Source organism: Sphaerodactylus townsendi, linkage group LG12, assembly GCF_021028975.2.
Source record: "Sphaerodactylus townsendi isolate TG3544 linkage group LG12, MPM_Stown_v2.3, whole genome shotgun sequence".
NCBI lineage: Eukaryota > Metazoa > Chordata > Lepidosauria > Squamata > Sphaerodactylidae > Sphaerodactylus > Sphaerodactylus townsendi.
In genome coordinates this window covers 10,076,627-10,101,162 of record NC_059436.1, presented here as the reverse complement: position 1 = coordinate 10,101,162, position 24,536 = coordinate 10,076,627, and the positions used below count along the sequence as shown (strand labels likewise).

Genomic DNA, 24,536 nt, shown 5'->3' with positions numbered 1-24,536 from the left:
ATGAAAACACATGAAGAAGGTACTGAAGAAGAGGAGGAGGAGGAGGAGTTTGGATTTAAACCCCACCTTTCTCTCCTGTAAGGAGACACAAGGTGGCTTACGAGCTCCTTTCCCTTCCTCTCCCCACAACAGACACCTTGTAAGGTAGGTGAGGCTGAGAGAGTTCCCAAGAATTGTGACTAGCCCAAGGTCACCCAGCAGGAATGTAGGAGTGCAGAAACACATCTGGTGAACCAGATAAGCCTCTGCCACTCAGGTGGAAGAGTGGGGAATCGAACCCAGTTCTCCAGATTAGAATCCATGATTTGGATTGTTGCGTGATTTGCTTCTTAGGCTTGGCTTGCTGTGTTTAAAAACTCTGCTGTAATGTCCACGAATGGTCAGCCTGAGGGGGAAGCCATCTTTGGGCTCCATCAGTAGCCAGATGTTTAATGCCCTCTGAAAAGCTGCATCCCCACCCTCCCATGGAATTGGATCCAACCAGATCTTCTGCTGGTGAAAAAGGAGGGAGGTATCCTGTGTGACCACCGAAAAAGGCTAAGCCAAAGATTGTGGGATCTGCACATACAGAAGTTGCATATTATTGGGGCTGTGGTATGAACGCGAATGAAGTACAGCTGCAGAAAGCTGGATTCCTCTCCTTGGCCCCCTTTAGAAAACAACATTGCTCAAACTTTGCACAAAAATTGCAGAAGGATACTGCCTTCTCTGAAGGTTAGTAACCCTAATATCCGAATACTTTTGTGAAAAGCACCAGGAAAAGAATTTGTGGCTAACAGCGTCAGACCAAACTCAGCCTTCCTCTTCCTTCTGTGTCTTGCTTTTTTGCCTTTGCAAGCCTGAGGTCAGGAGGTGGCATCTCTTGATTGATGGGAGCAGCCTTGGAAGACAATCATCTGATAGAAGCAGGATGTAAACACAATAAATACATAAATGACCTACTGGGTTAGAAATCCAGAAATGCTGCACACTTTTTCAACATTAAAAAAAAATCTGTACCAAATAGCTCAATTTCTGCAAAAATAAATGCTGAATTTTGTAACATGCCCAAATGCTGACTTGTAACCTACTGAGAATCTATTTGCTTCTTTGCCACAACTTATTCTGTAAGTATTTGGTCATTAGGATTACTAACCTTCAGATGAGACCGGTTTTGTCCCAGAATTACAACTGATCACTAGTTGTACAGGGATCAGGCCCCCTGGAGGAAAAGGCTACTGCGTAAGGTAGACTCTATTGTATACCACAGGAAACAAGAGAAATAGAGGTCCTAGAGTGGTGTCACATCCTTACTTCCTTCTCTCCCCAATCTCCAACCACCCAAGCCATAGTCCTCAAATCTCCAGGAATTTACCAAGCTGGAGCTGGCAACTCTTTTGGCCATGGAGAAAGGAAAAGAGCTACTTAGGGTAGGGATCCACCAGTATACCGTCCAAGTCATCACTGGAGTATATGTTTAAATTTGCGAGCTCCTGCCCCAGTACAAATTAATAGATGACCAGATTTTTGACAGATTTGAAGCTGTGGAATCAGTCAGAGATATGAGGCTTCTTGCTGGTTCCAGGTGCATCCGGAGACTTTACAAGGATTGAATTTAAAGATGCATCAGACAAATGTATGGCAGGAGGTCCATCAGCAGCTATCAGAGAAGCTGACTGATTAGAACCTCCATACTCAGAAGCAATGTACCTGTAACTCCAAGTTTCTGTGTACTGGCCGCAGCACAGAGGCTATTCTCTATTTATGGGACTTCCAAGCCTTTCAGGGCCACTGTGTATTGATCCAGGCTTTTCTTATATTCATAGCTTATCTTTATAGTCGTAATGACAGAGACCAGACCCTCTCCTCCATCTTAGTTGGGCAGCGGAGAGCACAACTTTCGCCTTTCAACCAAGGCTAACCAAAATGTGCAACTGTGATAAAGAGTGTCCATGAAATCACTGTAAACAATTGTGGGATCAATGGCTCACTATAAGGCAGTTTCCTATTAAAAGAATGCTTTGCAAACCCCGTCTGAAAGTGGAAGGTGTTCCAACTTTGGCTGTCTACTCTTTCGGGAAAGGGGATTCTTTTCTGACCATTTGAATGGGAGCCTGATGAAGGACCTTTTCCCCTGTGGACATAGAGTGTTTCGGGACAACATAACCCCTTTGATCTTCTTGCCCATAGGGATGGGGATTGAATGAATGTTACCTGCCACCCTCTTTCTTTTGTTGTAGCTACTGTTGAGATTATCTCTCCTTAGGAGAAGATGATTGTAGGGTAGTCTGATTTTTTTATATGTTTGAACTAGATAAGAGATATAAAATTCAGCCTGAAGCTTAGCATGAGGTCAACGGGCCCACATTTTACTAACACGAGGTCAGGGCTAGGTCACAGATAGGGAAACAAGTAGCTTCTGGGTAACTTTCTATGCAAAGGACATCTCAATCAGTGCTTTGTTTGCCTGAAAACCAGGCTGCTCCCAGAGTGGTGGTTATAGGTTACATCACCCAGCATTTCTTTACCTGGGTAGTGTCCATCTGGTTTGTGTTCCTTAGTCTTACTGGATTTTGACAGTATCTTGGGAACTGCCTTTGATGTACAGGGTGACAATGATGGTCATTATTATTATTATTGAACCATATGTTAAGGTGTTTGTTGATGCAAAACAAAAATGATAGGTCTACGATCAGTTGCATTCATGGAAAGTTGGTTTATCAGTAGATGTTTGGCATGCATGCTAAATGACATGAAAAGACATTCAAAAGTCTTATGCTTCCAGTTTGCTTCTGAGTTCAATTCAAAATCTTGGTTTTAATTAAGAATTCACTTTATTACTGGACACCTCTTCTAGTGTTAGCACTCATTGCAGCAAGAGTTGCTGATTCCATACTCAGATTTTTTTCAGTAGCAGGTACTGTCAAATAGGCTCTCTGGACAAATACAGGAAATGACATTTTTGGCAATGCTCTGAAAAAGACACAAGCTTGAATTGTTTCAAAAGGTTTGAGTAATTGTTTCAGGCTCTGGTAATGTGATGGTTGCTGATCATATGCAGTTGTATAGTTTGAATTTGCTGGTTACTATTTGTTTATCAGAAAAGTGCCCTATTGAGTCATTTAAAATAAATACAGGTTAATTACCCAGTCCTCCTCTAGAGATGCCTGCCCTTTTCCAGAATCTTATGCCACAAGCTTCTTGACCCAACCGTCCCCTTATAGTACTGGGTTTCTCTCTCTCTCTCTTTATTTAAGGGGAACATTCAAGGAAGCAGTCAAACTAGTCTAAGTTGAGGTCAGGAAAAAAAGAGTAGGAACTGTGAATGTAGATGCAGGAGGAACCAGAGATCCAAACACAAAGGGACCAAAGAGAGTTAATAGGGATAAGCTCCTCAGAAATATAGATGACCGAACCAACAGAAATTCTGTCTAACTCCTACCCTCTTCTGATTTCTGAGTCCAGATCTATCCCATATTTTAAACTCATTTCTAACTGATGTCTGGGATAAGTATATACAACAAATGATCATCTGCATTGCATGGTATAAGTAGGGTTGCCAGTTCTAGGTTGGTAAATATCTGGAAATTGGGAGGATGAAGCCTAGGAAGGTGGGGTTTGGGGAGGGAAGAAACCTCAACAGAGTACCGTGCCTTAGTGTCCACTTTTCAAAGCCACCATTAGGGGAACTGATCTCTGTGGTCTGAAGATCAGTCATAACTCTGAGAGATTTCCAGGCCCCGCCTGGAGATCAACAACTCTAGGTATAAGGAGATTTTTTAAAACCCTTCCTCTTAAATGTGTTTCCCTCGCTTCTCTGGAAGCTCCAGAACTTCCTTATCCCATATGTCATTGTTTGCTTTCTACAGGAAGTTGTAGAAGCAATAACATTTTCAAGGATATGGCACAGAGAGAGCTAGAGAGTCTCCATTCTTTCAACTAGTTTGGAATCGGAACTCAGTTGTGGAAGATACCAAAAGTCAGATTCCTTGTCCTTGCGAGCATATTTCAAATGATCTAATTTCTTCATAGATCAGCTCAATTTTTTGAGGTGGATTCCTGAAGTGGCAGGCAACAAATGTACCTGGTGACTCTTATCAACAAACAAATACATCATGTGAAAGCAAAAAATTTCCTTGTGACGGTGGGTCTGTCTAGACCAAGCCTGAGACTCTAATGGATGGTGTGTCACAATGCCTCTCCCTACAGTCATGAGAGTCAATCAGCGCTCCAAATCTAAATTAGTTTTACAGCCACAACGTCCCCCAAAGAAACTGGAAGAGTATCATTCTATTAGAGGACTAGGCGACAGTAACAGAGGATTAAGTGCAGAGCTATATTTTCCCCGTTTCCTTGGAGAGGGAAGCTGTGACATTGAAACACATCAAAGCAGTCCGAGTGCACTGTGGAAAGGGGAAGAAAAAGCTACGCTTTCTGTTCTGAAGTTTTCCTAGGACCATGGGCTTTCTCTTGCATCAAGTGCCTCTAAAGGTATTTGCATGGCGCGTCTGGGAATTGATATTCTTGGGCCCTGGGAATAGTATGAAGGAACAGATCAGAGCTTATGCCTGGGATGACTTTGCTTTCCCCTTGGTTGACTTGTATGAACAAGAGCGCTGTTGTGAACAGGAATCTCCCACCAGCCCAGATGGGCCATTCAGCTGGTTTTTTTTTCAATGGCTGGCTCTACTGGAGCTTCATCAGTCTCTTTGAATAATCTTATCCCAGCCCGAGGCGCAAAAAGCACAAAATCCATCACTGAAACAGCCTTTGGGGGACTTGTGCTGTTGGGAGACAGACCCAATTTAACACTTCATTAAGGATTTGCCAGCCATTGATCTAGATTATCAGGGTTACTGCTAGCTAATTGCATCTTCCCATACTTATTAATTATATTTGGATAGTGAGGGAGTGGTACTCAACGCCTGTCTGTGATATTTAGAGAAATCTCCTGCAGAGATCTAATTACGGAATAGATCATTCACCGGGCGCAAGGTAAGCTATTAACCCTTCCTTTTTAACCAGGGGTTACTGCTGGGAAAGAGCCTTCAGGGCACACATCTGGATTGCTCTCCCCCTTGACTAGCTGAGATTGGCAAAGGTATTCATAAAAGATGTGATGCAGCTGCTTTGCTGCTGCTCACCCTACAAGGAGGGATCACATCAGGGGTGTACTGCCTAGGGCAGAGGTCTGCAACCTGCGGCTCTCCAGATGTTCATGAACTACAATTCCCATCAGCCCCTGTCAGCATGGCCAATTGGCCATGCTGGCAGGGGCTGATGGGAATTGTTATTCATGAACATCTGGAGAGCCACAGGCTTCAGCCCCTTGGCCTAGGGCAGTGGTGGCGAACCTTTGGCACTCCAGATGTTATGGACCCCATCCACTGACCATGCTGGCAGGGGCTGATGGGAAATGTAGTCTATAACATCTGGAGTGCCAAAGGTTCGCCACCACGGGCCTAGGGGGATATATGGGATCAAATGTCCCCGGGCTGCGGCGATTTAGTCACGTGAGGGGTAGAAAATCGTCGCCCACACCCGTCCTCCTTACCCCTGGGTCCATTCACTGACTTTAAGACCTGGTGCAAAAAAAATTGTTTGGTCGTGGTGGGAGAGGGCAGCTGACCATACCAGGGGTGGTGGGGGGGAGAAAACTCAGATTTTGCTCCAGGCTACATTTTCCTTAGATATTTTACTGGGTCATGTTGACTTTTAAGAAATAGTCTTTGCAGTGCATGGAAACCCAGGCCCTCTTCTACATGTGCAGTAGAGTGAGGTGCTACAGTGGAGTGTGCCACGTCAGCTGCAGGGGAAAGTGATCACATGTTTGAATGTTTTCCTTAAATAAAAAGAGAGAGAGAAACCCAGTACTATAAGAGGACAGTTGGGTCAAGAATCTTTGTTGATTCCTTTTTCTTGAGGATTTATTTTATTTTACATGGAGCATGTGGAAAAAGTATCCCCCACCTGCAACCTAAAATGGTACAGCCCACTTCACTCTCTCATACTGCTGCATGTGTAGAATTGGCCTTAATGCCTATTTGCATACCCATGCATATACAGGAATGACTCCGGGGCCTAGAAGTGGGCACTTGTCCAGCTTTCAGTCTCAGTGTATTAAGGTCCTCTAGCTTGGATTCATATTCTAGAAAGCCTGCTGGTAATTAAAGAGGCTCCAATGGAGCCAGCCATGGAGGTATTGATTTTGAATATCATCTCCCATAATTCCCAACAAAAAAGCCTCAGGTTTTTTTTTCACAATTGTTGTCTTCAGAATCTTTTGTAATTCTTTCAATATCATGTCCCAAAAGAATTTAGCCTCTTTACACATCTACCTGATGTGAAACAAAGACCCCTTGTTGTTGGCATTTCCAGCATCTGTTAGACATACCTTTATACATCTTTGCCAATTTTTTTGGCATCAAACACCATCTATACATCATTTTATAATAATTTTCCTTCAAGCTACAACATGCTGTGAACTTTACATCTTTCTTCCACATTTTCTCACACTGTTCCATCTGCATGTTTCTACCAGACTAAAGAACTTATTAGAGATGTTTTGCAGGAAGGGAAATGATAGAAGTGAACAGTTGCCAGTAGGGAAAACCTAGCACGGATTTATGCCAGTTCACTAAAGCTATCACACAGTGTGATCCTGTGTATATTTATTACTTGTGAGGCCTTGTGTGCATCAATTCACCAGCCTGTTTTGGGGCTTCAAAAACTTTATGGATAAGTAATTAACCTGTCCGTTATCTGTAGAGTTAAACTGTATATTTTCAACTGGCTGTTGCAGATTTTCCAGGCTGTGTGGCCACGGTCTCACCATGACATGCCTCTGAAGATGTCATCCACAGATGCGGGCGAAACTTTAGGAGCAAAAACTACCAGACTGTGACCACACAGCCTGGAAAACCAACAACAGCCAGTTGATTCCGGCTGTGAAAGCCTTCGCCTAGACCAGGGGTAGGGAACTTTTAACACTCAAAGAGCCATTTGGACCCGTTTTCCATGGGAAAAGAAAACACTTGGAGCCGCAAATAATTTTTTGACATTTAAAAATAAAGATAACACTGTATATGGCTGGGGTTTTTTTACCTTTTACTCCGCTCATTCTGAGAAGCTTATGATGCGTCTACCACCGCAGGGCTGGGGCAAGGATAGTAGCCAGCTGCTCGGCCTCGCCAGCCGCCATTAGGAAGCCTCGCCTCGCTCCAACGGGCAGGCGCAGAGGCAAAGAAGCTCATGGCGCGGGCTCCAACCGCCACTTCGCAGTTGGTTGGGACCATCTGCCCTGCTGCCTGCCGTGGCTGGCGATGGGAGAACCAGCGGTAAATAGCGGCTCGCTCAGGAGCGCCGCAGTGCAAAGGGCAGAAGAGCCGCAGGTTCCCTACCCCTGGCCTAGACATTGTATATTTTCAGTTTTGCAAATGGGTTTTCTTATGCTGTCTGTTTGTTGATCTCTTGCTGTGGCTTTTGATGTAATTTGGTCGAAGACTGGAGAAGCTGGGAAGGCTTATGGTGGTAGATACTCCTCCAACAGGCAGAAGTCCTTCCAGTCTGTACAACGGGCAGGAGGTCTCGATTCGTCTGCTGCTTGCAGGGTGTCACATTGTGTTCATCTGTTTCCTTCTGAGTGTGAAGTGGACTCTGCCATCTGGGCACCCACCATGATCGCTCATCAGGTTGCTCCTTGCCTCCAGCCACGAGGTTCCTTTTTCAGATGTTGGAATCTCTGGCAGGCTGTCGTAGGCATGCTACAAGACTCCGCTTGCGTGCTGTTGGATGATGAGCGCGCCTGCTTGAATTCACCCATCTTGAACCATCTGGCAGCTGCTTCCAATTACTACTTCTGTGACAATTTAGTTGGCACCAACAGCACTCTGTGTCTTGCGGGGAACATTAAAGTGAGAACAGTCCCTCCCCACACAGCTTTCATGCTACATCAGCAGGACAAGATGTTTTGTGGTCCGGGAATGGCAATCGACGAGCACGGAACAGGGTTAGTGGTGGGAACAAGGTGGTTTCATTTGTCCTTCTCCAAGTTCTTGGAAGTTCAGGGCAGCCTTTGCTGGCCTCGTTTGCCTTGGCAGACAGATCACTGGAGCCTCACTGCTGTCCTTATTAATAACTTCTTTTACTGGAGAACATGGGGGAATGATGGGCTTTGGCAGCGCTAAACCCGGAGATGTGAATAAGCTCAAAATTCGAAGCTAAGAATAGCCGCCTTGAGCTGTCTATCACACGGAATAGAAAAAGTTTTGAGACAAATCGAGGATGATAGCTAGAAAAGAGTGATTTTGGCTGAAGGAGCTGCTGGAAAAAGAGGCTTGCAGAGGGAAACTGGAGACTGACGTTTTGTTAGCCTGATGTTGCTTGCCCAGGGCTGTGTGAATTCTGCAGGTGTGGTACATGCATGCAACAACTGGTGGTGTCCACAACTCAGCATCATAACAATCTGCCTTCAAAAAAATAATAAAACAAGTGTATAGCCCAGGGTGCCTGATGGCATCTTTTTTTGGCTCCCGTCAAGTGCTTGTAGAAAGTGGATGGGGCCAGATACGGCTTTTGCTCAGCAACAGTTCTGATCGGCTGTTAGAGATTTTTTCCAAATGCCGCATTTGTGCTATCTGCCACCACAACACGAGCATCTACAATTGTGTTGCTGAAGTTATGCTATAGTAGTCATTTTGTGGCTGGCTCCACCTTGTGTGGCAGCTATTTTATTGTTGTACCCACCATACCGTGTCCAAATTCCAAATGTACCCATGGGCTCAGGAAAGCTGGGGACCCCTCGTCTGGCCCTAATAGCTGCATAGGTGTACTCTAAAGAGACTGGGCAAAACCATATGAAATCTAAGAAGCCAGAAGACTCTCAAGAAGTGGAGTTTCATTGTGTATACCTCTTTGCTCCTGGCAGGAACTGAGCAAGCAGAAGGAAATTACGGAGCTGTCAGTTGGTGATGTTGGATGGAGTGTGTCTGCTTCCACATATTTATTTCACTTCATAGAAATCATGGTGGTTCCATCCTTGAAGCATCAATGCCGATTAGAATCCTCATTTCATTTTTTTAGCATGTTTCGGAGGGATCGATAAAATCCATTCACCGCCATGACTGCAGTGTGACAGGATGAATACAGGTGTTACATGGTAGCTATTAATGGTTGTCTTTGTGCTCTGAGAACTAAACTACATGTGACACAAGAGGTCGGTAATCAGGATTTCCTTCCCCCACTAAAAATGGAGGGGGGGAAGGGTTTTAAGAGATTGGCAATCCCTATTCCACAGGCAGATGTACCATTCTCTCAGAGGAACTGGATCCATGCCGCCATTTTCCTGATTCAAATCCCCTCACTGCCCCGCCCCTGAACTGCCATGTGCTGCATGAGAAGAAACATGCTAGTACCAAACGGGGTATCAGAGAATGATTTGTCTAAAGATTCTGATTTACTCAGAGAACTTTATTGTGTCTAGTATAGATGCTTCGTGCTTGAATTGCATGAAACTTATTAAATTCACTTTCCTTTTAGTGTTCCTGCTTTTATATTTGAATTCCCAGCACCCAGGGCATAGTGTTTGTGTGGTACTATTTGTTGCTTCACTTTGGTCATGCTATACCATTGTATTTGCATTTTTGTTTGGCTCAATACAGGGGCGTACCACCCAGGGGGACACATAAGGTGTCAAATGTCCCCAGGATGCAACCATTTAATCATGGGGGGGGGCAGAAAATCACCCCCACGCCCCTCCTCCTTCCCTCCAGGTCCACACACTGACTTCAAGACCTGGTGCAAAAAAAATGTTGTTTGGTCGTGGTGGGGGAGGGCGGCCACCCATACAGGGGGAGGGGGCACGCAAAACTCAGATTTTGCACCAGGCTACATTTTCCCAACGTACGCCTCTGGCTCAATAGCTGAGGACCACTTATCAGCATGCCTCGCTAGCATCAGAATTCCTACTGGAGTGTCCAGGAGCCGGAATTTTCATCTTTGGTTGGGGGCGGGGGGCTATCAGCTTATTGCGGACTCATCTGTAATGGTGAAGGAAGGCATGAGGGGCCCCATTCTTGGCTGGCACATGAGACTTTTAGCATCAAAGTGCCTTGTCTGAGACAGTACTCAAGCGCCCCAGCAGGGAATCTGTGACTCCCCAGTTGTACACAGAATTGCAAACGCAAGCTCCATTTTATTTAGTTGCTGCTTGCTGCTACCAGCTCCCTCCAGGTCAAGGTCTCAGTAACACTCTTTAGAGTTTCGGCAGGCATAAATATTTAATACGCAATATATCCCTATTTTATTGCTCATTACTGGCAAGATTATTTCAGTGTATTACTCTTAGATATGAATATTTATGGTGTATTTCTCGGCTGAAGTTAAATGGCTTATTGACACGCTATTAATGCTTGGTAAGCACAGACTCCCCTCCTCTAGCTAAATTGCTGATGGGTGGCGCAAGTTTGGAAAGCTGTCACTTGCCTTTCCCTTGACAGGGAAGTCAGAAGATAGTACAAGTTACTCAGCGGCTACACTCCGGCACCAGTTATTCCATTCTAAATAAGCTTACGAGGCTTACCTGGGGAAAATTCAAAGCACAAGAGCCCTGCTGGATCAGAGCAAAGATCCAACTTGGTCCCATGTCCTCCCCCAAAATGAAAAAGCAAACAGAAAAATGCTGCAAATAAGCAGCCAAGGGGGAACTGAGAGAGCTCAGGACATAGTGCCAAGGAGGAAGCTCAGGGAAGCAGAGAAGCATGGGAAATGTAGTCAATATCTCACACAGCGACTGAAGACGTTTCCAAAACGTTCCAACCGGCGAATTGTTTTAAAAGAGGATTCACTTAAAACGTTTTTAAGGCTAGAAATAAAACATTTGGGGATAAAAACAAATGTGGAGCTCCATGGAAGAAATGTGTTTATTTCCCGCCTCAAAATGTTTATAATGAATTGTGTGGAAGAGCTCATGGCCTACTGACAGATACTTTTAACTGGAGTTGCTGGGAATTGAACCTGGAACCTTTGGCATGAAAAACAGATGTCTGTCATGGAGTCATTTCCTCAGAGCACGTGTTCTCAGTCCAGCCCTGACACCAATCGCAACATTGCAGTGGCCACCTTGAGCAGATTAGCCTCGTGAGCAGATTCTAGAGAGCTCAGGTATATTTATTCTCTAAAAAGGTAAACTAAAAAAAAATACAGAAATGAGTTGTGGGGTCTACTTCATGCAATGCAACTGTCAACTTGTGCCCATCAAGGCTATCTCAGTCCACAGAAATGTATGGTGCCCTGTCAGATAGCCAATCCCCCAAATCTTCAGGCACCTCAAATTGCAGGTACAGGATCAAGGAGGATCATGTTAGAACATACCTATGTGTTCAAAACTCATTGCAGACATACCTATGTGTTCAAAACTCATTGCAGACAGAATGCCATCGCAGAATGCAAAGAGAATCTTTCTCCCTGTTGTATTATTTTTCTCCTTCCCTCCTTTTCTAATTGCATGAAGATTTTTACGCAAAGGGACACTCAAAGATGAAATTCTCCTGCGGTCATTTCTGCCACCTTATTCTCCTGAATATGTGGATGAGGACATGTTCTAAAGCACAGGTGTCAAACTCGCAGCCCTCCAGATGTTATGGACTACAGTTCCCATCATCCCCTGCCAGCATGATGCTGCCAGAGGATGATGGGAACTGTAGTCCATAACATCTGGAGGGCCGCGAGTTTGACACCTATGTTCTAAAGCATACACAGCATCTTGAACTAGTTTGGAGTTTATCTTTGCAGCTCATGAGGCTACATTTTTGCTCAAGAAACAGAAAATTTAGTTTTTTAGGTTGCAATTAGGATGTGACTCAGTGGCACAAGACACCCTTCTGTCAATCAGGAAACACGTTCAGACTCCAGATTCTCCAAATATAGGTTGTTGAGAAAGACCTTTCTCTTCCTGAGAACTTGGAGAATGAAGGGACTCAGCAGATCCGCTGCCAGAAAAGAGTGCTGAGCTTGACAGACTGGTGGTTTGATTTGGCACAAGTCAACTTATTTTTATTTATTTAATAAAACATTTTGTATCACTCCTTTCCTTATGGTTCAGAGCTCCATATATGTATATATACAGATAGTTGTCAGAACATTTGTTCCCGTCAGCTCAAACTTGCACCCAAACAGGAGGCTGCCTAGTACATCTCTGTATGATTCATTGCCCTGTTCTTATCTGTTTCCATTCCCAATCTCACTTTGTTCCACACCTGTGTTTTGGAAGTGAGCAGATTATTCTGTCATTCCCAAAGCAGAGAGGTTACACGATGTTCTGCTTTCAAACAATGCCACCTGTTGCATCTCTTAATGCATCCCAGTAGGGAGGAAGGCTCAGGGCACTAAGATACAAAATGCTGCTCCTCCTAGGGAGGGTGAAAAATAAAGTTGGGTATTTTGATAGGACGTGCTCCTCAAGTTTTAATTCAGGAAAAGAGCCTCAACCATCAGGAAAAAACTCTGCATAAATATGTATTGCAACTTACTGGAAATGTAGAGTCATCCCTACAATGCGTGAATAGTTATATTATGCTTGGAAGATAGCATGCTTGACTAAGCAAACATATTACAGTGTTCATCTAGTAACAGTTTATTTGTGGACAAAATCTTGAACAATAGACTTCCTTTACAATGTTTTCGAACAACAAGCTCAAGGAGGGTATCTGACCCTACATTTTCTTTTCCCTGTTCAGTTGTTTGTTTATTTATTGACTTCACTTCTGTTCTACCCTGCCATTGAGACCCAAAGCAGATTGCATCATTCTTTTCTCCTTTGTTTTCTCCTCATAACAGCCCTGCAAGGCAGGTTAGATGGAGAGTATGTGACTAACCCAGGGTCAATCCCCAAGCTTCCGTGACAGTTTGGGGATCCAAACCTGGTTCTCCCAGACCAGTGATGGTGAACCTTTTTGAGACCGAGTGCCCAAACTGCAACCCCAAACCCACTTATTTATTGCAAAGTGCCAACATGGCAATTTAACCCGAATATGGAGGTTTTAATTTCGAAAAAACGGTTGGGTCCAAGGCACACATTACTTGGGAGAAAGCTTGGTGGTAGCTCGCGTAATGCTTTGCTTTGAAGCAACCATGCAATGCTTGTCAATGGGTGAATCATGACCCTAGAAGGGTTTAGAAGAAAGCCTTATTGCCAACAACCAAGCTTATTCCCAGGTAAAGGATTGTGCTTTAGTTCTTCCCATGAAAATCAGTGGAGTTTAACAGCATTCAACAGGGTTATCTACACGTTGTGACCAGCGGTCCACGCCAGCCTAGATGTGTGTGTGTGTGTGTGTGTGTGTGTGTGTGTGTGTGTGTGTGTGTGTGTGTGTGTGTGTGTGTGGGAATTTTCCACCCCTCCCACATGATAAACTGTTTGTGTGCATGCCCACAGAGAGGGCTCTGAGTGCCACCTCTGGCACCCGTGCCATAGGTTCGCCACCACTGTCCCAGACCCTAGTTTTATACTCTAACCACTAGACAATACTGGTTGTGGAGTTATACTAGGGGTGTCCAACTCTGGCGCTTCAGATGTTCATGGACTATAATTCCCGACACCACTCAGTTATACCATGCCAGTGTTAATTCCCGACACCACTCAGTTATACCATGCCAGTGTTAATTCTCGACACCACTCAGTTATACCATGCAGGAGCAGCAGTGGCGTAGTGGCTAAGAACAGGTGCACTCTGATCTTGAAGAACTGGGTTTGATTCCCAGCTCTGCCGCCTGAGCTGTGGAGGCTTATCTGGGGAATTCAGATTAGCCTGTGCACTCCCACACACGCCAGCTGGGTGACCTTGGGCTAGTCACAGCTTCTGGAGGCTTCCTCTCTCAGCCCCACCTACCTCACAGGGTGTTTGTTGTGAGGGGGGAAGGGCAAGGAGATTGTAAGCCTTTGAGTCTCCTGCAGGAGAGAAAGGGGGGATATAAATCCAAACTCTTCTAAACACAAAACTCTCTGCTTTTTTTGTAAGATATTTTTAAAACTAGCTGTTGTGGATTTTCTGGGCTGTGTGGCCACGGTCTGGTGGTTCTCGCTCGTAAAGTTTCACCTGCAGCGGTGACTGGCATCCTCAGAGACATGTCATAGTATGATGTGTTTCTGAGACAGCCTTTGACTATGTCTTTTTAAAACTTTTGAATAAAAACAAAATATGCACAACGAAAAACTGCCAGAAGTTTGAGCATCTTCTCCTTGCCTCAGGGTCTCTGCCAGGGGGTTCTTTAACTGACTCTTGCTAGAAAACAGTAAGAATTGCTTCAAGGCCGCAGTCCTTATTTCAAGGAATCACAACTGCCCCTGGTCTGTCAGGTGCCAAGAGTGAGAGGCGAACTCATTTGGACCATAAACTCCTTGCTAAATGAATTGTTGTTGCTGCTACAGCCAGGGCTACTGCTTAGGTACATTTTAAAGGCGAGGAAGTCTCCCCAACGCTGTAAATAGTCTCTGACAGGCAGTTGGGCAATAAAGCCCTGACATTTCTCTGTAATGGTTATAAAATGCTGAATTATTTTGGCGAGCGGCAGCTGATTAGAGAGCAACTCCGAGGAGGGATAATTAGTTGTGCAGTGGTAAATACCGGAGGCAGCCGAAAAGGTGGTGAGTTACAGGCTGTTAATAATTCAGAGGCACTCCTGGGGGCAGGAGAGAGACGGTGCAGCCAGGCGGCATAGACTTAAAGGCCTCCGCCTGCAGGAAGGCGTAGTTTATTCGTCTCGTTGACTAAAGGTTTACTGGCAATGGCTGTGTTGCCCTTCCTGGTTTGGGAACAACATAGCTCAGTGGCAGGAAAAATGCATGGCATGCCGAACGTCCCAGATTCAATCCCTGTTCAGAGGTATTCCCTTAATTTTGATTAAGGAACTGGTAATTTGCAGACTTACCTTAATTTCGCATAACCTAGAATAGGGCTTAGACACTGTTGTAAGAGTGGTTCGGGTTGGTCTTCCTATTAAAAAGTTGTTTTAAATCCATGCCTCATTCTGTCTGTGGACCCAGATATATTACACTCAGCATCTCTATTTAAAAGATTTGGGCAGTTGGGGAAGACCAAAGACCTTGAGAGCCCCTTCAGTGAAGAAGACAATACTGAGCTAGAGGCACCAAAGATCTGACGGTATAAAGTGGCTTCTGATTTCAAATGTTTATTTAGTGCATATCTATCCTCCCTTTCCCTTCAGGAGATCAGGGTGGTATACATTGCTTCCCTTTGCCTCTGTCTTATCCTCACAACAACCCTTTGAGGTGTGTTAGACTGAGAGAGAGTGACTGGGCCAAGGTTACTCAGTGAGTGTCCTTGGCAGAGTGGGGATTTGTACAGGAATCGCCCAGATCCTAGTCTGACACTCTAACCACTATACCATGCTGTTTCTCTGTGTTACGGTATGGTTAAGTATCCTTCAGTGACACCAATTTTCCTGATACAATACTGACTCCTGAACTAAATACACATTTTTTCAGTCTAGAAATCAAGGAAGATGAGACCAAAGCAGCAATATGAGCTTGAAGGTGCAAATGATTTTCAGGGCAAAACTACACTTCCCTGTCGTTGTACAACCACTGTGGGAAATACATTTTTAAAGTCCACAGAAGCCCACTTGGGCTTAGCCAATGGCCTGGAGGGAGGAACCAATTCATTTTTTTAAAGGGTGTACTTCGGCCCCTTCATACATATGGTACTGGGTCAGTAGCACCATGGACAGCTCTTCACCCTCCATCCCTTAACCTGCCCCTCTCACATTTCGCTTTGCCCATTCCTTTGCTGGTGTCCCCTCCTGCCATGCTGAATAACATGTTAGCAATATGTTAGCAATATGTCACACCCCTAGTGTGAGTGCAGGTAATCAGAGCCTTGCCTGCCCTATACCACCCTCCAAGGGTTTTTCTCCAAGCAATGCTTTCCCCCTTTTCCTTCAGAGTGACCCCATCAGTCCACAAATGAAAAGGCACGGAGTGGCCACAGAAGATCAGCAAGACAAGAGGGGAAGGGTAGCAGGACACCTTCCCTCCCTGCAGACTTTACACCGCTGTTCCATCTTGTGGAAGTCAGAGGCCCCTTCCACACACGCAAAATAATGCGTTTTCAAACCACTTTCACAACTGTTTGCAAGTGGATTTTGCCTTTCCGTACAGCTTCAAAGAGCACTGAAAACAGTTTGAAAATGCATTATTTTGCATGTGCGGAATGAGCCAGAGTGTTTTTAACAAATGCTTTTTTCATTTTTAAAATTAGATTTTTATTACTGGAGTGGTGGTGTTGCAATATAATTAAAAAGCAACGTTTTTGGCCGCTATATGTCTGTATATAGAAAATAAGTCTGGAAAAATGCACAGAGATGGTGTCATTGAAAATACAATATTTTCTTGTTATGAATATCCAGCAGTTAAAAGGAGAAGAAGCACAGAACAGGGGTTCACCTTCCCCCCACTCATTATTAATAAACTTTATTTTGCACTTTTTTGGCCAAAAAACTTGGCATCATAGTCTCCTCTTTTATCACATAGTGATTGGCCCAAATTCGTCCAGGCTATGTGTTTTTGAACTCAGTTTGTCCAAGTCGAACATGGTGACTCTTGCAAATGCCCTTGACTTGTCTAATCCAGAAAGTTTGTCGATACCCAGACCGTAATTTTACAATGTCCTTGTTAGCAACTGCACAGGAACCTGTTTCCACATGGCCAGTCACCACCTTGTTAGAGCATTTCTACCATCTGTTCACCTATGACTCTGTATTCATGCACACATGCCCCTTTGATTACAAGTCCCTGTTATTTACAACTGTGACAGTTTCAGGAGCGTTGATGCATCCCCAGTCGCTGTTGATTTACCTCAGGATTCTTGTTCTCTGCCCCAGTAATGCCAATTCTTGACAAGTTCTGGTGATGTCCCGCTTAGAGGATGTAGCTCAGCACTGGATGCTGTTCGGCTGTTCAGTTTACATGTCTTTGGAACCAGTGTCCAAAAAGTCGATGCCTGCTGGCACAGGAAATTGGCATGCTTTGCACTTGGCTCTCCTTGCCTGCGAATGGGAGTGCATCTCTCCAGACCATATGGTCGGGTTGGCCCTAGAAGGGCAGACAAAGAATAGGAAAGGGAGCATCTGCCACGCTGGAGATCATTTCCTGCGTGGGTGTTTTTGCTTGTTCCTGCTGCCCTTAAAGCTGAGAGAGGAAATGAGCCAGGGAAGTGTTAAATACCACTAGTGTATCCTCTGTCTAAACAATAGGGTCAACTTTTAGAAATGAAATTACTGTATTCTAGACAGACGAATAGAAGCGCTTCTTCATTCAAAGGGTGGTTGGCTTGTGGAATTCACTATGGCACAGGATGGATGTAATGTAGATTTCTTAGTGGTATTTCACACTTAGTGGTTCTGTCTATTCGGAGGACTCACGGCAGACTTTGGTTGAGAGCTAGCGTGGCATAGTGGTTAAAAGCAGGTGCACTCTAATCTGGAGAACTGGGTTTGATTTTCCACTCTGCCACTTGAGCTGTGGAGGCTTTTCTGGTGAACCAGATTAGCTTGTTCACTCCAGCTAATACGCCAGCAAGTGACCTGGGGCCAAATAGTCACAGTTCTTCGGAGCTCTCTCAGCCCCCCCTTCCTCATAGGGTGTTTGTTCGGGGGAAGGGGGAAGGGAAAGGAGATTGTAAGTCCCTTTGAGTCTTCTTGCAGGAGAGAAAGAGGGAATATAAATCCAAAATACTACTCCTCCTCCTCTTCTTCTTCCTCTTCTTCCTCTTCTTTTTTTCTTTTATTGGTACTGTTGTGTGTGCTCATGTATATGGAAAGTTGACAATAGAATAGTCAGTTGAAGGTTTTAGTTTTAACATTTAAAGCCCTTAACCAGCGTATCTGCCAGACTGGCTCTCCCAATGTGTCCCCTACAGAGCACTGTACTCTGCCAATAACAACTTTTTGGTGACCCTGGCCCAAAATGTGTCTGGCTGTCCTCAACTAGGGCCACAGCTTTTTCAGCTCTGGCTTGGTGGGATGCTTTGTCAAATGAAACCAGGGCCCTGTGGGATTTATTGCAATTCCATGACTGAGTTGTTCCGTCAGGTCTGCAGTTGAAGGCAGCAATGGGGTTGGCTTCATCTGAGTGATCTGCTTCTCCCCCCCCCCCCCCCACAATGTCCCCTCTCTTCCTTGTTAGTATGACTGGGGTTGTATGTTAGTTATGAGGCTGGGGGGCTGTCTTGAAATTGTTCCACCCCTGGTTGGCTTAAGCATCACAGGATTTATATGTGGTGTTTTTTTGCATTGCATTTTAATTTTCTTACATGACAGAAGTCCACTGTGGTGGAGAGGAGTGAGGGTAAAGATCCAACCACATCAATCCAGCAAATCTGGAATGTGTTTCTGTGGAGTCTCATCGCAGGCCTCCTGACCACTCTTTGCTGTTCCTCTTTGGGAAGCTGCTCACAATAACCGTTCTCCCTTTCTTGCAGTCTTGAGAGATGACTTCCGCCAGGCTCCCAGTGATGTTGTGGTAGCAGCTGGAGAGCCAGCTGTGATGGAATGCATCCCACCAAGAGGGCATCCAGAGCCCACCATCTCCTGGAAGAAGAACAACGTCCGAATCAGTGATAAGGAGGAGCGTATTACGGTGAGAGTCTGCAAGAGATCCTTTGATCTGGGAACAGAGTGGGGCTACATTTCAGTGGCAGAGCACCTGCTTGGGATACAGAAGCTCCCAGTTTTGATCCTCAGCATCTCCAGATAAAAAAGGATGAGATGATGTGAAAGCCTTCGCCTTAAGACATCAGAGAGTCATCATCATCATCAACCTTTTATTGGCATGAGTTTAAAATACAACAGAGAGGTTGAGGAGAATCAAGTTAAAATAAGTAAAAATAAAATAAGTAAAAAGACATTTCCAGCAGTTAAAAAAACAATAAATAAAATAAATAAACTAAAATCTGTGGCGAATCTGCTTACAGCTAGCCAGGAATTTGGCAACATCTAGGGATCTCTGAGGAGACTGATCACAAAGCAGATAGAAAGATTTGACCTTGTGTGTGATGAGTAGGCATAGTTCTCAGTGTATGGGTCTATATATTGTCTTCTAGATGAAGCATATAGTTCAAGAATCTAGGAGGATGTGCTCGCATTGTTTCCTCGATGGCTTTTGTGAGCAGGGACATGTTCTTTGTTGGTATGGGATCTGGAGAAATCTGTCCGCTTCAGGGACTGCTGAGGGTAGAGACGCTCAGTCGAAAGTTAGGCATTAAGGTACGTCGAGGAGGTGCCATAAGCGAGAAGATATATTGTAGAAATACCTTGGTAGCCCTTTACTGAAGGAGGGAAGGTAGGAGCCCTCCGGTAAAATGCCCTTCATGTGCTGAGTAGAAAGCAGTTGGTTTTCAGCGTCAAGTAGCCTTAGCGACAGAAGTTTGACTATTTGCGCTTCGTCCATGTTTATGAAGAAATCTAAAGCGAAGCCTAATGAATTAATTGCATTTCTCAGGGTGTGTGGTACCATAGAAAAGGGAGGTAGGAGGACATAAGGCCTTCTTTCCATTGGTTCAGCAGCGGTTGCTGACAGCTACAGTCATGACCGCAAAGTGAAAAGGAGCAGGAGGAACAGGAAAGGGAAGTCGCCTTCAACCAAGATATATAATCCAAGTCAGAGTAGAATTCAGAGCTTTGTATTGAACATTACAAACTGCTGATGCTAGTGCTCTAGAGTACAACTATTGACGGCATCTCTAATTCAGTCTGATTAAGTAGGCCGTTCTGGCAGCGCAATGGCATCCATCAGCAACGTAATGAGAATAACAAAGAAATGGGGCTGAAAACCATTTGCCTGGTTCTGGTTCAGTTCAAACAGGCATCATTTGCTCTGAGCTGGTTAAATCTGTAGCCTAAAGTTGCTTTGGGAACTAGTGGAGCTTGGTTACTTATTCCTGCATGTGCTACGATACCTGCTCAGTCTCTATAAACGACACCATGAGCAGGAAATCCATCAATTATTTTTTGAGGGAAGCTGAATATTTAATATATATTCAGATTTATGAAGATTAATCACATGGGCATATATTTGTTTATTCTGCCTAATTTGTTTAGCTCTTATGCTAATTGCAGAGAGGAACAGAAAACTGTGTAGGCGGTTGAAAGCACAACCTGGCATCAAATAACCCTTCTCTCCTCAACCCAACTTAATGAGATTCTGAGATTTCACTCAGTCTTGCCTGTATGATTGCTATCCAACCATAAAATAGGAACTAGACGGTTGCTGTACCATGGAGCAGCTGTGGCTCAGTGGCAGAGCAGCTGCCTTGCATGCAGAAGGCCCCAGGTTCAGTCCTCCGCATCTCCCACTGAAAAGATTATGTAGTAGGTAATGTGAAAGACTTCTGCCTGAGACCCTGGAGAATCCACAGTAGGTACATTAGAAAGGGGGTGTGCCACTGAAGTCACCAAACAAGCAATTAGTTGCACACAATAAGGCTAGCCATTGTAGACTATAACTTGTGAATTTACTAAGTCTAGACTATAACTCCTGAATTTACTAAGTCTACAATATATACATTTGTGGGGCTATATCTCAGTAGTGCCCCAATGCACCCTCAAGTATTTCTGTCATATAATAATAAGTACATGTATAAGTACTAGTACCGGTAACACTTCTACAACTGCTTCTCTAATCTCCAGTTTCAATCACTGCACAGTGTAATGATAATGCTTTGATGGTTCAGAGCTTTGTCTTGTGGTAAGCACAGTCCTGTAAGGTAGTCTTGTTTTTGTATACTGGGTCTCTGCATCTTAGAGACAGTAGCTCACCTACAGCACTGTACTGAGTTCCTCTCACAGGCCAAATTCAGTCAAAGAGGAGACTTCTGGATTCATAGTTGAACTACTGAGGTGTTTTAGGCCTAACCCTATGTCTCTGGTTTTCCACTCCCAAAATAGGGGTTCTCCATAGGTAGCCCTAAATTTCTATATTGTAGAAGAGTATAAACAAAGCCTAGCAGGATTGGGTCCATCCAGCATCCTGTTTCCCATGGTGGCCAAGTAGATTGTAAGAACCAGCGTGGTGTTGTGGTTAAGAGCAGGTGGAATCTGGAAAACCTTGTTTAATTCCCCACTCCTCCACATGAGTAGCAGACTCTTATCTGGTGAACCGGGTTTGTTTCCCCACTTCTCCACAGGAAGCCAGCTGGGTGACCTTGGACTAATCAAAGTTCCTTCTGAACTCTCACAGCCTCACCTACCTCACAAGTTGTCTGTTGTGGAGAGAGGAAAGGAAGGAGGTTGTAAGATGCTTTGAGACTCCTTCTGGTTGAGACAAGCAGAGTATAAATCCAAACTCTTCTAGATTGCCTAGAAGACCCCAAACATGGGCAAGGAAGCTAATGTCTGTTCCCTGGTTGCTGCCCCAGGCAGCTGTCATTCCGAGGTATGCTGCCTTGAAACATGAAGATTCCTTTTAGTTATCATAGCTAATAGCCGTGGATTGACCTCTCATCCAAAAATTTCTCTAATCCCCTCTTAAAGCCACCAAAGCTGTTACTGCATCCTGTCACATAGGGGAAGTTTGGCCTTGTAGGGAAGGCAAAAGATTGGTCCAGGCAGATTGGCATGAATAGCTCTAAGCAGCATTTCCTGTTGGTCTTTCCCTGTAGATTCGCGGTGGGAAGCTGATGATGTCCAACACAAGGAAGAGTGACGCTGGCATGTACATCTGCGTGGCCACCAACATGGTGGGCGAACGGGACAGTGAGCCGGCAGAACTGGTAGTATTTGGTACGTAAGAGAACAGATCTATTTTGGGGGCTGCAGATGACTGGAGAGGAAAGCAAGCTGGTTTTGGTTTTAAGTTGCTTTCTTGTATGAACTTGCAGCTTGCCAAAACGTTCCTCCACTGTTAAAAAGAAACAGTTAAGGGTCAAGCTGCATAAACCCAGGGAGTCTGAGAATGTGTCCTGATTGATTTTTTTTCTTTTAAAAAAGCAATCCTTTCAGGCGGTTCAGACTGGATCTGTGTTGTGGCATCTAGCCTTGCACCATTTTTCCAACCTGAAATGCCCCCACCAGCTTCTGTGTGCCTCAGTGGTGCAAACTCAGATCCTAATAAAGATCCTAGTAAAGGACCTATGATTTTATCCCCAACAGCAGGCCTTGGTGGCCATTCCAAATCAGAACAACGGCACTGGAGGCTGAACCCCCAACCTTTTTGAGCCTGTGGGCGCCTTTGGAATTCTGACGCAACTCAGTCACAAAATGGCTGCCACAAAACACCTGCTGTGGGAGGCAAAGGCAGCCACAAAATGGTGGTCACAGCTTACCTACAATCAGACATTGAAGATCAAGGCTTCGGTGCACATTGGGGATCCATGCCCTAGTGATGATTTCACTCTTGAGTTGGGGACCAGCATACCTTCCTTTTTCAAAAGAAAAAATCCACCTGAGACCTCATTCATAGAACTCTCGGTCTCTTTTGTACTTTTACACTGGAATCGCCAGTACTGTCATGAAGAGTGTTCAAATACTGATATTCTCTCAAAGCAACAGGGTCAGGTTTCACCATCATCCATGATGCCTCCTTGCCTGCACTGCCCAATTTTACATTTTACAAAAGTAAAACGGTGCTTTTATCTGGAAGCAGGTTACTGTGAATCCAGCGGAACTTCCTTTAAAGGCCTGACTCCTTTTCTGTAAAAATATTAGGTGCTGAATCAAAATGTTTTTTTTTCCATTGAGGCATTCAGTGTTTAATAATAATTACATTTTGTCCCCCTGAAGCAAGCTGGTCTCTGTTTTTGTCTGATCACTTCTCTGATTGATTTGTTGCTATCAGCTGCCAAAAAGTTTGGTAATATCTCTTTCATTTGCTGGGTTGCGTTTTTGTTGCAACACAGATGCCATTTTGCTTCGTTTGCCATGCTTGTTGTGGAGCTGATAGTGTTTGTTGATTAGTATGCATTTTTAGCAGTTTTGGGAGGTGGTAGAAAGATCATTCCGAGACCAACATAAATAAAGAAAAAGTGCTCACTCAGGGCATCTTGTGTTCTCAGCTCTGTAAAATAATACCACTTCTGGATCCGGCCCGAGAAATAGCTTCTAGGCATCAATGTCAAAATGGAATCATTTTTAGGTCAAACTTATTCAACTTGTGGTTGGGTCCTAATCCCCCCCCCCCCGGAATTTGGATCTCCCCCCCCCCCATTAAGATGGAAAGCATTTGGCGAGCACATTTTTTGATTTGGGAAATGGCACTGAAGAGTAGCCTTAATCCCTTCCCCTTCCACAGCACCATGGCCCTGATTCAAATTTCCTCACACTGATAACATATGCAACTTCCTTTCAAGGCCACCTTATAGGTCTTGAGTTCCATTCATGAAACTAAGGCAAGACTCCCCAACATGGTGCCCAGGAGTGCCATGTTTCTTGCTGACACTGTTCTTGGTACCCACTAGGACTCATTCCGCACATGCAGAATAATTCACTTTCAAACTGCTTTCAGTGCTCTTTGAAGCTGTGCGGAATCGCAAAATCCACTTGCAAACAGTTGTGAAAGTGGTTTGAAAACGCATTATTTTGCATGTGCGGAAGGGGCCTAAGTGTTTTTAGAAAGTGGGTGGGACCAGGTGGGGCTCTTGCGTATCAGGGCTTCTGATTTGCCACTAAATATTTGATGGGCTGTCCAGATTAAAATAACATTGTTTCAGTGGTAGCTGTTGTATTCTTTCTCACCTCTTCCAGTGTATTTTTAATTACTTCTCAACTCCCCTGCATTTGGGCTTTCCAAGTGCATTTGGTCCTCCTCTTGAAGCTGTCATTTTGTAGTTGGCGCCACCTCCCTTGACTGGCATTTTGTGGTTGTGCCTACCATCCTGGGTCAGAATTCCAAAGGTGCCCACCGATGTCACATCAGTACACATCCAGAAATAGGGAAATATTCATTTCCTGCCTCAAAAGAGAATCTCCAAAAATACCTCCTTGGCATATCACCTCCCCCACCTCTTAGTCAAAGCTCCACAAAGAACCATTAGTGTCAGCAAAAAGCACTTTTGCATTTTACTGAAAATTATCAGCAGAAAAGGATTTCATAAATAAATACTTGGGGCATGAGAGTTGCTTAATAATGTACTATGTGGCAAGCCGAAGGTCTGTGGTCTGTAGCCGCTAGCCACGGGATAATGGGACTGTTGTCCTACTGGGGAAACCGGGGAAGAAGGGAACTTGGCAACAGTTGTGACCCTGCAGGACTCCATTTAGTTAAGACTACCACATTGTAAATGTTTCAGTGGCCGAGGAGCCACAAATGTGTGAAGCCACCAAGGATTATATTTAATTTTAAACTAAGCAGTATCAAGACCATGGATGGTGCCTGACCACGCAGCATGACAAATCACAAGTCCCTTTCTCTCATTCTATTTTTCCCCACCTCCCATTCTTGCTCTGTGCTGTTATTTCCTTTTTTCAGAAAGATTATCTCTGGAGACCATGAGCTCACTTCAGCGGCAGGAATGCACAGTAGCCACAATAAATAATTGCTTCCCAAAGTT

The 24,536-nt window shown here is 44.6% G+C and overlaps 1 protein-coding gene across 14 annotated transcripts in view; it reads left to right on the top strand.

Annotated features, from left to right (window-relative positions):
• ROBO3 (roundabout guidance receptor 3) overlaps positions 1 to 24,536 on the top strand; it is a 308,273-nt gene that overhangs the window by 214,098 nt on the left and 69,639 nt on the right. For all 14 annotated transcript variants that reach the window (XM_048512415.1, XM_048512419.1, XM_048512417.1 and 11 more), the window contains 2 exons: positions 18,474 to 18,631; positions 21,651 to 21,771. In XM_048512415.1, coding sequence (XP_048368372.1) covers positions 18,474 to 18,631; positions 21,651 to 21,771 — 279 coding nt within the window. The remainder of the gene's footprint in view (positions 1 to 18,473; positions 18,632 to 21,650; positions 21,772 to 24,536) is intronic.